This window comes from Salarias fasciatus, chromosome 18, assembly GCF_902148845.1.
Source record: "Salarias fasciatus chromosome 18, fSalaFa1.1, whole genome shotgun sequence".
In the NCBI taxonomy this organism is placed as follows: domain Eukaryota; kingdom Metazoa; phylum Chordata; class Actinopteri; order Blenniiformes; family Blenniidae; genus Salarias; species Salarias fasciatus.
The window spans coordinates 31,486,128-31,501,364 of NC_043762.1; the positions used below are offsets into that span (position 1 = coordinate 31,486,128).

Here is a 15,237-nt window from a genome sequence, read left to right on the forward strand (position 1 = left end):
GAGCTATTATTTTGTTAAAAGTTTTCACAGATTTCATTTTATTTTGTTACAGAAGTTAATTTTGCATCATTGAAGCATAATAAAGCATGTTCATCAACCTCTGAGAAGTCTATCTGAATTTGTGTCTCGAGGCCCAGCCGATTGTCCTCTGTTTTGGAATTCAAAATATGGCCACCCTAAGCGATTTTGATATAAACTCCATGTCGGCCGACTGAGCAGTAACGACCAGCAGATGGCGGTAGTCCAAGCGCATTGAATGCAGGCTGCTGTTAAACACAGACGAAGAAGAACACGAAGACGAAGAGGAAGAGGGAAGAGGAAGAGGGAGCTGGTTCAAGAAAGAGAACAATGGGAGTGATTGTGGATACCATTAAACCTGGTCGAGATGGTAAGTATGTTCTGTTATTTTGCTGATAATGAAACCGTAACTTTGAGACCGTCTTACCGATCCGACCTGCATGACTTTAACGCGTGTTTCTCCCTCCAGGAATCCGTCCTCAGCGTGGGCAGACCGTCGTCGTGCACTACGTTGGTAAGAGCTGCAGTGTTTTCTTCACCCGTTTTACAGCACACGTTAGATGCTGCAGTGCTCACTTGAGATGTTTAAGGAATGGGTAATCTGGTTCCAAAACTCCAGTGTACACTTGGAAGGGCCCGTTAGCATTGTAGCGGAAAGCTAACACTAGGGTTAGCTCGGTTCAGCTTAGAGAGCGTCAACACAGCGGACTGCTGCCGACACAAAAACATCAACATGTTGCATCCAACCACCATGCATAAACCTATGTCCAGTGAGTCCGTGCTTTTCAACTTTTGGAGACGTTCTCATCCGTCGTTGAATTGAGCTAGTCCATGCTAATGGGAGTGCTCCTGAAACGTTGACGGGCCTCCCGATGATATATAGTAATGACAACCTCGATGAACCAGACCTGGGCCGTTTCTCAATTCTTAGAACCCGTGTGCTTGGCGAGAACACACTTGTTAGTCGTACTTCGAGTACAGACTTGAGACAAGGCAAGAATGTATTGAAGTTAATGTGCCCTCGGAACCATGACGTCATGGTGTGTTTACAACGCAAGTATCTGTTAGTTTTCATCTCGTCCATACATTAAACCCAACGTAAGATGAGTGTTTATAGCGGGGCCAGTGATCAGGAAGTATTAGCATAAGAGGAATGTATTGGTAATAGCTAGCGTGGAATGTCTTTATATAGAAAGTCACAGCATTAAACACTGGGAGAAGGTTACAGTGACAGTACAGGATTCAAAGATTTATTGTCATATGCACAGTAAAGAAACACGTTTCCCTGGGCAATGAAATTCTTACTTTGCTGCCCACAATGGATGCCGAAAGCCAAAAGTAGATCAGTAAAATGAGCTTTCGAGATGAAAGATAAATAAAAATAAAATAAAATATCTATATAATAGACAGAAACACTATAAGTATGGGCTAAATGCTATGTACATAAATACAGCATTATAAAAATGCGTGCAGTGTATGAAGACGATTAATATGAGGTGCAAACGATTCAGGTAAATAGTAGCACAGAATTATTCATGTGTGCAGATTGTAGGTCAATGCCCATGAGGCGGCTATTGTTTAGTGGTTCAGGAGTCTGATGGCCGTTGGGGGAAAAAAAGAGTTCTTAAGTCTTGTGGTTCTGCATTTCACACTCCTGTACCTCCGACCAGAAGGTAGGAGTGAGAATAGTCCATGCTGGGGGTGAGTGGGATCCCTAATGATAGAGGCAGCTCTCCTGTGGACTCTGCGATGATAGATGCTCTGCAGAGAGGGTTGAGGAGTCCTGGTGATCTTTGTATCAGTCTTTACCACTCTCTGCAGGCGTTTGCGGTCCTTCACAGTGGTGCTTCCGTACCACACAGTGATGCAGTTAGTCAGGATGGACTCGATGCAGCTGTAGAAGTTGCTGAGGATTTTGGCTGACATACCAAATTTCCTCAGTCTCCTCAAGAGATACAGCCGCTGTTGAGTCTTCTTCACCACCTGTGTTGTGTTAAGAGTCCATGTGAGGTCGTCACTGATGTGAACCCCAGGTATTTAAGGGTGCTCACTCTCTCCACCTAAAGGTCCCGGATAAACAGTGGCTGATGGGGTCTCCTCTTCTTCCTCATGTCCACTATCATCTCCTTACTCTTGTCTGTGTTGAGAGTGAGGTTGTTGTCTCCACACCATGTCACCAGATTGTCCACCTCCCTCCTGGAGGCCGCCTCATCACTGCCTGTCATGCGACCAATCACGGCAGTGTCGTCCGCGAACTTCAGGATGTTGTTTTCTGAGTGGGATGCAACGCAGTCGTGGGTGAACAGGGTGTAGAGGATGGGGCTGAGAACACAGCCCTGCGGGGTCCCGATGTTGGTGATAATGCTGGCTGAAGTTCTGTTTCCTATCCTGACAGTCTGGGGCCTGCCAGTCAGGAAATCCAGGGGCCAGTTACAGACAGCTGGGTGTAGCCCGAGAGATAACGGTTTGTGAGTAAGTTTGTGGGGAATAACTGTGTTGAAGGTGGAGCTATAGTCAATAAAGAGTATCCTGACATAGGAGTCTTTATTTTCCAGGTGGGAGAGGGAAAGATGGAGTGCGGCGGCGATAGCGTCAGTTCTTCTCTAGAGGTGACGTGATTCCAGTCTTCAGGGTTCTCTAGAATTAGAGATGTTCCGATACCATTTTTTTGCCTCCCGATACCGATTCCGAGTACCGATCCGATACCAGTATATTATAAAATAATACCATGACTGTCACATGATCATCACTGTGGTGAGGCCTGGCTCAGGTTAAACCCTCTAAAACATGAATCAATACAGCAAACTCAAGCCATTTATTTTTAAATAGAACAGGATAAAAAAACAGCAGTGCAAATACAATTGACCTAAATCAGTCTAGGAATAATTATTTTCAGTAACAAAGTGCAGCCCCAATATTTTTAAATTAATAGGAATTTAAATAGAACAATATAAAACAGTAGCGCAACGACAACTTAAATAAATGTAGAAATATATTTTGTTGCATTTTTAAATTGAAGTGCAGACACAATATTGTAAAATGAAGTTATTTAGATAAAACAGTATAAATAACAGCAGTGCAACAGTAACTTAATAAACAAATATAGTTTTTTTTTTTAATTGCGGTGCAAACAGTAAAATGAACAAGGCATTTAAATAGAACAGTAAAAAAAATAGTTCAACAGCAACTTAAAAGATTACTGTCAAATGTTATTGTCAAGTCCACCTCTGTTTCACACCAAAGGACGCGAGGACAACTCTAATTGATTTCCAACTCCAGGTTTATTCAGAATAGGAGCAGGAATTGGCAATCGCAATAGGTTGTAAACCTTTAAAGACAGGAAAAAAAACCCAATTAAAAATTTGTTGACATCATTCAACCACGGAACCAAAATTTGAACATTAACCATTCGAGCTCTCAAACTGAACAGTTCAAATCAACATTCCAATAGAGTTCAGAAAAATATACATATATTCAAATTTTTTACTTTAACCTTAAACTTTTCTTCACTTTAAACTCAAATTAACTTTCTTAATTCAAACTGCAATGTCAAATAAACAAATGCCTCAATGTTTTTACTTTAAATTCAAAAGAATTTTTTAAATTTAAACTCCAATCAAAATCCAGAAAGTCCAAACCATTCCACTAGCCAACACAAACCATAACCTCAAACCCTCAAGAAAGACATCATTCCTACGCACCATTGGCGTCTTTGGCTTGAAACTTTGGCTTGTGTCTCTCTGCTCTTCTTCTCAGAGACTGACTGAGCTTTCCCAGACCTCCGCAGGTGCTTTGAATCACTGAGTGATCACTGAGCTCCTGCCCGTCCTTCCCAGCTGCTCTTGATCAGGGAGGACCTGCTGCTGGTAGTGCACTCTGGGAAATGCAGTGTTTTTCCCACATCTCAGTGGCTCAGCTCAACAGTTATCGTCCAAAACCAACCTAAGAAGTCACATTCAAAAAATAAAAATCCAAAGAGCAGAAGCTGCACTCTAAACACCGGCAAACGGCTTCTTTCTTTAACGGGCGCTGTACGTCTGCCACGTGATCCATTCTTCTTCCTTTTAAGAACAGCAAGTTGCAGCAGCTGCATGGCAAAGAACTGTGTCAGAGCTAACGACCAGCAGATGGCGGTAGTGCAACCAACGGGATGCAAGCTGCCGTAAAACATTACAGAAGAAGTAGTGTCGGTGCTAACGGAGCTGTAGGGCTGTCACGATTAGGAATTTTAGGAGACGATTAATTGTCAGGAAAAAAAATTGCAATTGACGAATATATTGGGGGCAGGGAGCATGCGTGCACTCGTGGACCGGGGGGGGGGGGGTGGTTGTTGTTGTTGTTGTTGTGTGTGTGTGTGTGTGTTGGAATCTAGTCACGGGTCTGCCTGGACGTTTCGTCGGGCCGTATTCAGCCCGCTGTAGTATTAGCATTAACATGTCAGCGCTTTTGTTCGGCACTGTTTTACGGCAAAATTAAAACATCGCTTCCTCCATGTCACTGGGCTCCCTTAGTTGGGCTGAAAACTGAAATGCATCCACAGCGGTGCCCTGGTACGTGCCTTCGGAACCAGGACCTCCTCACCCTCCATGTTATTAGCCTAGCCTCGTAACCATACAGCCGAGACGAGAGGGAAACGGCAGGGAGAGTGAGGCTGTGACGCTTCATGCGGCTGCTGCTGCTGGCCCACCACCATGACGTCAGATTCTGAGTTCTATGCAACTTTGTGGATAAAATAAAAAATTCACGGTAATGGCGAATATGAAAAATATTCACGAATATGTAAAAAAATTGCGATTAACGATTATTGTAATAATTGTGACAGCCCACCGGAGCTGACCAGTAAATAGATTACTAACTTAATTAATGACGTGGTCTCGGATCGGTGCCTGGACTCCAGGACTCGCCGATACCGATGCCAGCATTTTCGGCAGTATCGGCACAATTTCCGATACTGGTATTGGAATTGGAACATCTCTATCTAGAGTAGGATTGGGCGGTATCCAAATTTTGATACCGTCTTACTGTCTCCACATTTTACCCCGGTATCCGGTATTACCGCAGGGCTTGAAGACCTCCGGCACAGCGCCGGAAATCCGGCGTGGAGATACATATTTTTTTTTCTTTACTGTAACCAGTCATTAAGTGACAGTTCTAACTACCAGTGGTACTCAATGTTCAGGAGTTTCAGCCAATCAGAGCGAGTTGGGCGGGCCTTAAGTGTTTCACAGTTTGGACAAAGCATTTGATTGGTTTCTAGCTGTGCGCTGATCACTTCACTGGCCTCTCTCGTATCGAGGCAGCGCTAAATTTCCAGCTGTAGTTTGTGTAAATGGAGAAACTTTACAAAGTTATTTATCAAAATCAGTCTTTATTTTTTGCTGTCATGAAGTGACTGTTGTTATGCAATATGCCGTTTAGCCCTAGTACTGGCATTTTTTCTCTTTCTTCCATGAACTGTGATGCTACAGCTTTAAAGTGGTGTGCATTGTTATGCACCCATCCAGCCGTGTTTTGCATCATATCCATTTCTTCTGTGGCTCCTGTTTAAAGCGTCTTCAGGTGAACGCTTGTCACGGACCACCAACTTGGATGGTTGCATCATTTGAGAAATGAACTTGTGCAGAATGACCAGAATAAATCATATTTAATTTACATATAATTACACTCCCATATGACAATAAACTACCCTGTTTATTTGGAATTAAGTGTAATTCCAAAAAAGATATAAACTTGTGTTTACATAGTCATTTTAAAGTGGAATCAACTGTCATTTTGAATTGAAGAGGAATTAAAAGTCCCAAGTAAACACACCCAATGATAATTCTGTTTCCTATTCTTAAAACTAACGACAGCAAATAACTTCATTTGGGTGTGCATGGATTTCCTCCAGTTACTCCGGCTTCCTCCCACAGTCCAAAAACATGCATGTTGGGTTAATTTGTGACCCTAAATTGCCCCCATGTGTGAATGTATGTGTGTTGTCTGTTTCTACATTGCCCTCAAGCATAGTTAGCTGGGATTGGCTCCAGCAACCCTGAAGAAGCAGTATTGGAGATGGAAAAAATGAACAAACGTACTCTATTTGTAAATCAGTGAGCTCAAGCTCAAATGTCCCTCACCCTAACAACGTCATGGGTTTTTTTCTTTTTTTTTTTGAAAGTTAGGAGTCTACACCTTCTTGTACAGTGAGCAGGTCAGGTACAAACTAGGGCTGTCAGCACTAACACATGAATGCTAACATTAGATTAGATCAGTGGTGTCCAACTCTTTTCCTGGAGTAGCATCAGTAGAATCGGTGTACTAGGAAATAAGGTACTAGTGATGTCACAATACTGAAATTTAGGGATGTCCCAGTCCCAATACCGGCATCGATACTTACTCCAGCACTGGCCTATATATGCTGTATATGTCAGATACCGGCTCATGACGGGCCCTGATGCTTACAACACGTCACCCAGTGGGTCCGCAGCACCAGCCAGCCAGCTGTCTCTGCATGTGGCCGGCAGAGCGGTAGCAACAGCTGGAGCAAGTGGATGTGGTGTGTGTTTGGAGGATTCAATAATGTCGGAAGTTCTCGCGATGGTTTTTTCTGTTGCACTATGACCATTAGGATTCAGCAAGTCAATATTAAAGTCACCACAAATATTAACCATTTTATCACTGTATTCCGAAAACGACTTTTCCAACCAATTTTCAAATATCTCCAAACTTGAGACTGGAGTTCTGTACACACAGCTTATAACGGCACTCTTTTGTTTTTCCCTAAAAATTTCTATTGATAAACATTCCAATACATTGTCAAGTACCAGTGAAATACAAGCAATAACTTTAAATTTCAGGTGACTTTGTACGTATAGTGCAACTCCTCAGTGTTAATTTTGTCAACGAAAACTTATACGAGAACTATTCGTTGACGACCCATTATTCCGTGACTAATTTGTGACGAGAACGTAAATTTAATAAGTAATGAAAACAAAAACTAAAACAAAATCTCTGAACATCATGAACTGACGACTAAAAATGTGACGAAAAAGCTGATGCTGGCCGTCGGACAAGCTGGGTTATTACAACCATCCTCAAGCCGGGCTCACCGGCTCCGGTCCGGCTCCGTTCCGTCTCCGATACAGAGACGCAGCACCGCAGCAGCACTGTTGTTTGTTGTGCTTCGCTTTTTCTTCTTCTTCTGTGATGTTGTACGGCAGCTTGCATCCCGTTGGTTGCATTACCGCCACCTGCTGGTCATTATTATTTTTTCTTGCAGGCTGTCATTTGTTGCAAGAATTTACAGAAAGAATCTGAAGTTCATATATTTAAATTTTTTCCAACAAGCCATAGATTTTCATATTGATGATACAAGAGTTATATGATACATTCTAAATTTAAATATCTAAACATAATTAAAGATATGCTTACAGTGGAATTTTTACAACCGTGACACGTATCCTTTTGCACTTCTGCTATACTGTGGTTTTATGTTGTGTTGTTTTTATGTGTATATGTATGTTGATGTAGCACTTTGCACTTTGCCCAAGACAAATTTCCTACTGAGACAATAAAGTTATCTATCTATCTATCTATCTATCTATCTATCTATCTATCTATCTATCTATCTATCTAATTTACTACAGTACAACAAAACTGTCAAATTTCATCAAGACTAAAATTAAGACTAAAACTAAAACTAATTTCCACAGACTAAATTCTAACTAAAACAAAACTAAACTAAAATGTGACTTTAACTAAATCAAGTCTTTGGTGAGTGACTAAAACTAAAATGAAATGAAAAATTCATGTCAAAATTAACACTGCAACTCCTCCACCTACTTTGTTGGTTCTATTGACATACTCAAGGTTGTACCCTTCAATTTCGAAATTGATACCTTTTATATCATTAAACCATGTTTCAGATATAGCAATTATACTGAAAGGATATGAAAATTGCTGCAGATAGTCTGTGATCAGGTCAAAATTAGAATACGTGCTCCTACTGTTGAAGTGAATAGTTGAGAATTTCACGTTCACAGAATGAGTGAAATCATTGACAGTATAATTTTTACAGTGTACATTTGCCGGTGAAAAGAACTCATTGTCCGGATCTATATTGTTTTCTACATCCAAGGTGCTATGCTCAGTGTAAGTGAACACTTTCAGTTCTAAATTATCATATTGTTGACATTTTTGTTGAAGCTCTGTGAAACTGTTCATTGAGATGATGTTTAATGTCAGTTATTTATGAACTTGGTATGATTGACATTTACCTCTTGATATCCATTAGAGTTGTGGATCATGTGAATCTGTCCAGTTCACAGAGGGTCTTAACCATAACTTTTGCATCTTCAGGGGACCCATTGAGTTTGATGAAGATCTTGCAATTGTTGACCCAAGTATTCTGGATTTTATTTAGTTTTTTCTGCAGCCTGGCTCTCCTCGTCGGAAAGTTTTTTTCTTCTTCTTTTTCTCCGTTGTCCGGGCGCTGCACAATTTAGCGTGGGCAGGGCGCCTGGACTAAAAGGGTCTGGCGGAAACCCTGCTGTTAACTTCAAATGCTACTTTGTGATAGGTTTTAGCAGTAAGAGATTAGCGTGGTCTAAGCTGACTTTACTTGTGCGTGTTCAACCGTGTTGGTGAAAACACATCACTACTGTAGTTAACAACAGAACAAGGTAAATAGGAGGAAATGGCGAGAGTAAAAGAGTAAATAATCAATCATGGGGCTTTTTCTGAAGCATGTATTAGCCACCCGCAAATTCCTCCACATAATGCATGACCGGAGTTATGTTTTTATTTGTATGTATGGCTTTTTTTTTACAGCCTTGTTTCTGACTACTTTTGTTCAAATTATATTAAAGTTTAAATTTCTTTTTTGACACTTTAAGAAGAGTGTGAATGTTTACTACTGCTTGTTACATTGTGTGTTTACTCAGACAAAATATTTAATTGTTTTGAAAGCTGAATAATGGCTGCACGGTGGCGTGGTGGTTAGCGCTCTTGCCTCACAGCAGTTGGTCCTGGGTTCAAATACCGGCCGGGGCTCGGGGCCTTTCTGTGTGGAGTTTGCATGTTCTCCCCGTGTGTGCGTGGGTTCCCTCCGGGTACTCCGGCTTCCTCCCACGGTCCAAAAGCATGCATGGTAGGTTAATTGGTCACCCTAAATTGCCCCTAGGTATGAATGCGTGAGTGAATGGTTGTCTGTCTCTATATATGTCAGCCCTGCGACTGACTGGCGACCTGTCCAGGGTGTACCCCGCCTTCGCCCACAGCAGCTGGGATCGGCTCCAGCCACCCGCGACCCCGAAAGGGAGCAGCGGCAGAAAATGAAATGAATGAAAGCTGAATAAATGTTCAGAGGACTGGACACGACTAGTTGTAATAGATTTCTTTTAGTTGCTCAGAAATTGCTGCGTTTCACAAAAATGTGATAATTATACATATATATATACACACATATATATATATATATATATATATATATATATATATATATATATATATATATATATATATATCTCTGTCAGCTTGAACCTCACGCACCCAGTATCTTTCAGCTTCTGACAGCTCCTCTGCTGTCAGTTCTCCTCTTCTCTTTTCTTTGGTGCGGCAGTTGAAATTGAACCTTTTGATCCATACGGTAACTCTCAACACAGTTTGTAGTTTACTGTATTTTTCCAGTTGCAGTAAGGGATTTCTCGCCACGTCTTCAGTGTTACTCAACTGAACTGCAACATGACTTGACTTGAGCTCAGTCTTTACATCTTCACCTGAGAGTTCTTCATCAGTTGGCTCTGATTGTTCTGTAGGCTGTCCTCCTGATTTCAAGAAGGAAGGTCCCGACCACCAGAGCTCTTCTTCTCTCAGTTTTGCAGCTGGTTGACCTCTGGTAGTGAGGTCAGCTGGGTTGATTTTTCCGCAGCAGTGTGACCACGATTCTGGTTCTGTCAGTGCTTGTATTTCCATGACTCGATTGGCGACAAACTGCTTCCATTTTTGGGCTGAGTTTCGAATCCAGTGGATTACTATCATCGAGTCTGACCACACACGAAGTTGGCCTGGTTGCAGGTGAAGTGCCTTTAGCAGATTGTTTCCCGTTCTCGCTCCAACTAGGGCACCCATCAACTCAAGGCGGGGTAGAGATATGATCTTTATAGGTGCCACTCTTGATTTAGATGCTACGAGCCTGGTCACGATCTCTCCATCCATCGTCTGCCCTTGCGGGTATGCCACTGCTCCATAGGCCTTCTCACCCGCATCGGTGAAGACATGCAGAAATTGGCTCTGCTCCCCCAAGCGTTTGTCTGTGCCATACCACCTGGGAATGATGATTTGGTGGATCTGAGGCAGCTCCATACACCACTGCTGCCATGCTTCAGAGAGCTCAACAGCTAGCTCTTCGTCCCAGTTGATGCCCCTGCGCCACAGTTCTTGGAAGAGACATTTCACTCTTATGGTGAATGCGGTCAAAAACCCGATAGGGTCGAAGATTCTGGCTGATGATCTTAAAACACTTCTTTTGGTGTTTCCCTTTTCCTTTAGGATATCCATCAGGTGTTTGAGATCAAAGACGAAATCATCAGTGTCTGGCCTCCAGATTAGACCAAGCACCTTGAGCACACAGCCGTGCGTTTCAGCTTCCTGTGAGAAGTCAAGGTCACTGCTTGACCATTTTGCTTTCAGTTCTGAAGAGTTTGTGGTCCATTTACACATGTTCATGCTGGCGTCTGCGAGGATCTCCTTTGCACCTGCTGTCAGTGCGTAGGCTTCCTCCACACTACTAGGTCAGGTCAGGTCAGGTCATCCATGTAAAGTGACTCCTTCAGAATGTTCACAGCATGTGATTGGGTTGCCTCATATTTCTTGAGATGGTTTATGTTGCGAGCAAGAATGGGCTTGATGATACTCCGAAGACCACGCATGTCATTCTCATTATGCGTGGCTTTGTGCTCTGTGCATCGGGTGGTCCTGTCAGCCATATGAATCTGACAACGTCTCTGTCCCTTTCTGCTAGTGATATCTGCAGGAAAGCCTTTTCAGTGTCTCCCATAAAGGCTATCGGATGCTGTCTGAATCTGATCAGGATGGCCAGAAGGTCTGGGTTGAGATTTGGCCCAGTCAGCAGGCAGTTGTTCAGTGATGGGCAGCCATCTTCATGTGACGAGGCATCGAACACCACCCTTAACTTGGCCGTGACCTTGTCTTCTCTTATAACAGCATGGTGAGGTAAGTAATAAGTTCCTTGTTGGTTCGTTGTCTTGTGGAACATCTTCACATATGCCTTGCTGAACATAGTCCTCGATTACATCGTTATATCTTTTGAATAATGTCACATCAGAGTTCAGTTTCTTTTTTAGGGATTCAAACCTTTTCTGGGCGATTCTTTTGTTGTCTGGGAGTTCTGGAGCATTCTGTCGCCATGGCAACTCCACTTCGTATCGCCCATTGGTGTATTTGACTGACCTGTCAGAACTTTGTTTGGCTGTGTGTCATAGGGCGTCTCCTCAGCTTTACCAGTGATGCCCAGTGATTCTATTTCCCAAAAGGCACGCAGCTGTTTTGTCAGTATGTCAGTATCTTCACTTATGCCGATGTGCATGCAAGCAGCCTCATTCATGCTGGACATCGAGACTGGTCCCTGTACCGCCCAGCCCAGCACAGTTTCAACAGCAACCAGCGCTTCTGAAAGTCTCTCAATTTTACCCGTCACTATTTTCCAATAGTAGTCGGCTCCAATCAATACTGACAGTTCTGGGTTCCTCTCATCACTCTTAGAGACATCTGCTAATGTCAGCCCTTTTTTTTTCCCATTTGCTGTTGTATGTTTTCCCCAGTAACCTTTATGACAGCAGAGCATATTTGTGGTATCTGAACAGCGTTGATCTCGATGACCTGTTTGCTGAAAATGTTTTCCAGACCAACCTTTATGACATTGCACTCTTTGATTGCTTGGGTCTGAGATCCAAATGTGTGTAGTTTTAATTGCTCTCTTTGCAGCGTCGGCAATTTCAGAGCCTTCACATGTCCCTCATGGATGAAGCTCCGCTGACTCCCTCCATCAATCAAGCATCGCACCATTTTCCTCCCTCCAGGTCCTTCAATCCATGCTCTTACAGTTTGCAACAGCACTGTTCCCCGTCTTTCCTGATCTCTTGTTGTTACATGAGGGAGCACAGAGGAAACAAGAGCGTCACTTGTTTCTGGTGCAGCAGCATCTGGAGCTTCTGATGGCTCACTCTTGTCACACAAGGTCACATGATGTCTCCCGGCACACACAGTGCACGACACATTTCTCATCTTACAAAATCTCGCAATGTGACGTGGTCCCAAGCATATGAAACACCTCCCCATTTTCTTTAACTTTTCCTTTCTCATGGTGACAGTGTTCTCCTTACACAATGTCGATAAATGGCTGGGGCTATCACAGAACAAGCAGGGGTTTGAGCTTGAGCTTGAACTACCAGTATGGAGTGCTGCAGCCGGTGGCACATTAGCTTTTTTTCCATCTTTTTTCACTGATCGGGGCTGATTTCCGCTGTTGCTTGTGAACAACAGGTGGATCTTTGGCTGTGCTTCCTGTCTTAGTTAAGTGCATCGCACGCTCTCTGCTCTCAACCTCTTGTTGTAAGAAGGTGACAAGCTCCGTAACCTTCCATTCTTGCCCTGCATCATTTCTTCGAGTGAACTCAACAACCAGATCATCAGGAATCACTTGCATCAGTATAGAGCACAACAATCCTCCATAGCTGTCTGGAACCACACCAAGGGATTCAAGGCCTCTGATCTGTACTTCACACTCATCATAGAGCTGTTTCATAGCAACAACATCAGATGATCTCTTCACAGGAGATAGATTCAGTAATTTGGACATGTGTACACTCACAACAAGGTCTTTTCTTCCAAATCTCTTCTTCAGCATGTCAATAGCTGCATCATAGTTACTATCTGTTATCTTCAGCCCAGCCACAGCTCTAGCAGCTGGACCCACCAGATAGGACTTCAGGTAAGTAAGTCTTTCTGTTTTACTTAGGTCGTTATTTTCATGAACGATTCCATTCATGATTTCATGAGTGATGAATTCCAACGTTCTTGCGACGTCCGCATCTAACTCCTCCAATGGTATTTCCTCGTCAATGTCCGGCTCCGACTCCTGGAGGCTTTTTTCCTTCACTGACAGCATGGACAGAAGCTCCATCAAATGATCACAATTCACATTTTCCTGACACGTCTCATCCTGTATGCTCTGCAGCAGCTTCGTGACAGATGCACGCAACACCGTCCGCTTCTGTTTCAGTCTCTGAAATCGCTCCAACATTTTTCCTTTTCAACTGCGTTAAAGACAGTCCGAAGTAGCAGTTATCCTCTGATTAATATAATTCGTCCCCTCTCTCCCGGGTTTCGGCACCAAAAAATGATACAATTCAACTGCTTCTGCTCAAATAAAATGCACAGAGACGGTCCTTCAATTCCTCTTTTTTACTAAAAAACGGTTTGTTGCATCAATAAACCAGATGACAAACTCTTCTGGCGTCTGTCTCGCTGTCTAAACATTCTTCATTTAACATGCACGGAGCCGGGATCTTCTTCTTCTGATGTGTCTGTGCAAAACAAAGTTCAACAAACAAACAGCACATCTAGTGGCCTGAAGTGGAAATGCAACTAAATTAAGCACATCCTATGAAATAATAATGCTTCCTCTTTTAAAGGTGCTGTAGGCAGGATTCAGCATCTCCGCCATCTTGCTTAGGTTTACCTAAGCAAGATGGCGATTTGAAACCCAGCACAGCCAATTCTGTCCTGTTTTCTCTGATATCACGCCCTTACGCAAGTTAAGCCCCTCCCACAAGAATGTGTGACGAACGCCCCTCGACCAATCACGGTTAGAGCCTCAGGGGCTCTTCTGATTGGTCAAAGATACCTGGAGCTGTCGAGATTCCTTTTCAGCTCAGAACAGAGACAGATGGAAACGCTGCGCCCTCGCGGTAGAGCAATTATGCTACACTCCTAAAGAATTGTCAATGGATACTGTAACATTTAATCCAAAGAAAACAGACAAAATAGCATTGACTAGCAAAATCCTGCCTACAGCACCTTTAACCCCTAAAGGTGAACTGTCCAAATAATAATAACTTTAAATCAATACTTAAATAAAATACAACACCATCGTTATGGCTTTCTTTGGTGGCATCTTGTGTGCTCTGTTCTGACCTGGTAGCGAGCGTCGATCACCCTCGGTAGCAGCTTTGAGAGGATCTAGCTAGCAAGCAATGCTAATAACTTTAGCTGGCAGAGATGCTAACCCTCCAATCCCGGTCCACACGAGCAGCAATCCTGGCCATTTGGGCTTGTCCAAAACAATCACTTCATGTGTTCCTCGTATTATGCAGTCCGTAATTTGTAGCTCTCAGGTGTCAAAAGAGAAGAAATATTCGTCGTAGCACACGCGCAGCTTCAACCCGGAATCGGAAGAATACCGGACTGAGTATCATGAAACAGATCAAATCAAGTGCTTCATCTCTTGTAATAGTGTTGTCTTTATTTTGTTATATGTTTTGTTGCTCCATGTGAATTGTATTCGAAAAGTAATAAAAATTAAAGCCGCAAGCGGCATTGGTCGGGACCGAGCCTCCTTGCAGGCCGACAACCGAGGCGTCCACCCACTAACATGGAGTTGTTGACATGTCAGATCCACTAACATAGAGTTGTTAGCATGTCCCATCCACTAACATGTAGCTGTTAGCATTTGTCATCCACTAACATGGAGTTGTTAGCATGTCCCATCCATTAACATGGAGCTGTTAGCATCTGTCATCCACTAACATGGAGCTGTGAGCATCTGTCATCCACTAACATGGAGCTGTGAGCATCTGTCATCCACTAACATGGAGTTGTTAGCATGTCCCATCCACTAACATGTAGCTGTTAGCATTTGTCATCCACTAACATGGAGTTGTTAGCATGTCCCATCCATTAGCATGGAGCTGTTAGCATCTGTCATCCACTAACATGGAGTTGTTAGCATCTGCTATCTGTCACTGGCTGTGTTCGAAACCACATACTGCCTCCTACATCCTTCCATACTCATACTACCCATACTGCATCCTGCATACTCAGTCCATCAGACAGTATGCAAAGCGTTTACACTACAGCATACTACATAATAACCCACAATGCATTGCACTTCTTCCATGAGCAGAAATCAATCTGCTAAAGCTGATTTCATTTTAGCTC

The 15,237-nt window shown here is 43.0% G+C and overlaps 1 protein-coding gene across 1 annotated transcript in view; it reads left to right on the forward strand.

Moving 5' to 3' along the window:
- The first annotated feature begins 280 nt into the window (after positions 1-280).
- LOC115405965 (peptidyl-prolyl cis-trans isomerase FKBP1A-like) overlaps positions 281-15,237 on the forward strand; it is a 29,977-nt gene continuing 15,020 nt past the window's right edge. The window contains exons 1-2 of the mRNA XM_030115786.1: positions 281-388; positions 488-532. Coding sequence (XP_029971646.1) covers positions 349-388; positions 488-532 — 85 coding nt within the window. The 5' untranslated portion in view covers positions 281-348. The remainder of the gene's footprint in view (positions 389-487; positions 533-15,237) is intronic.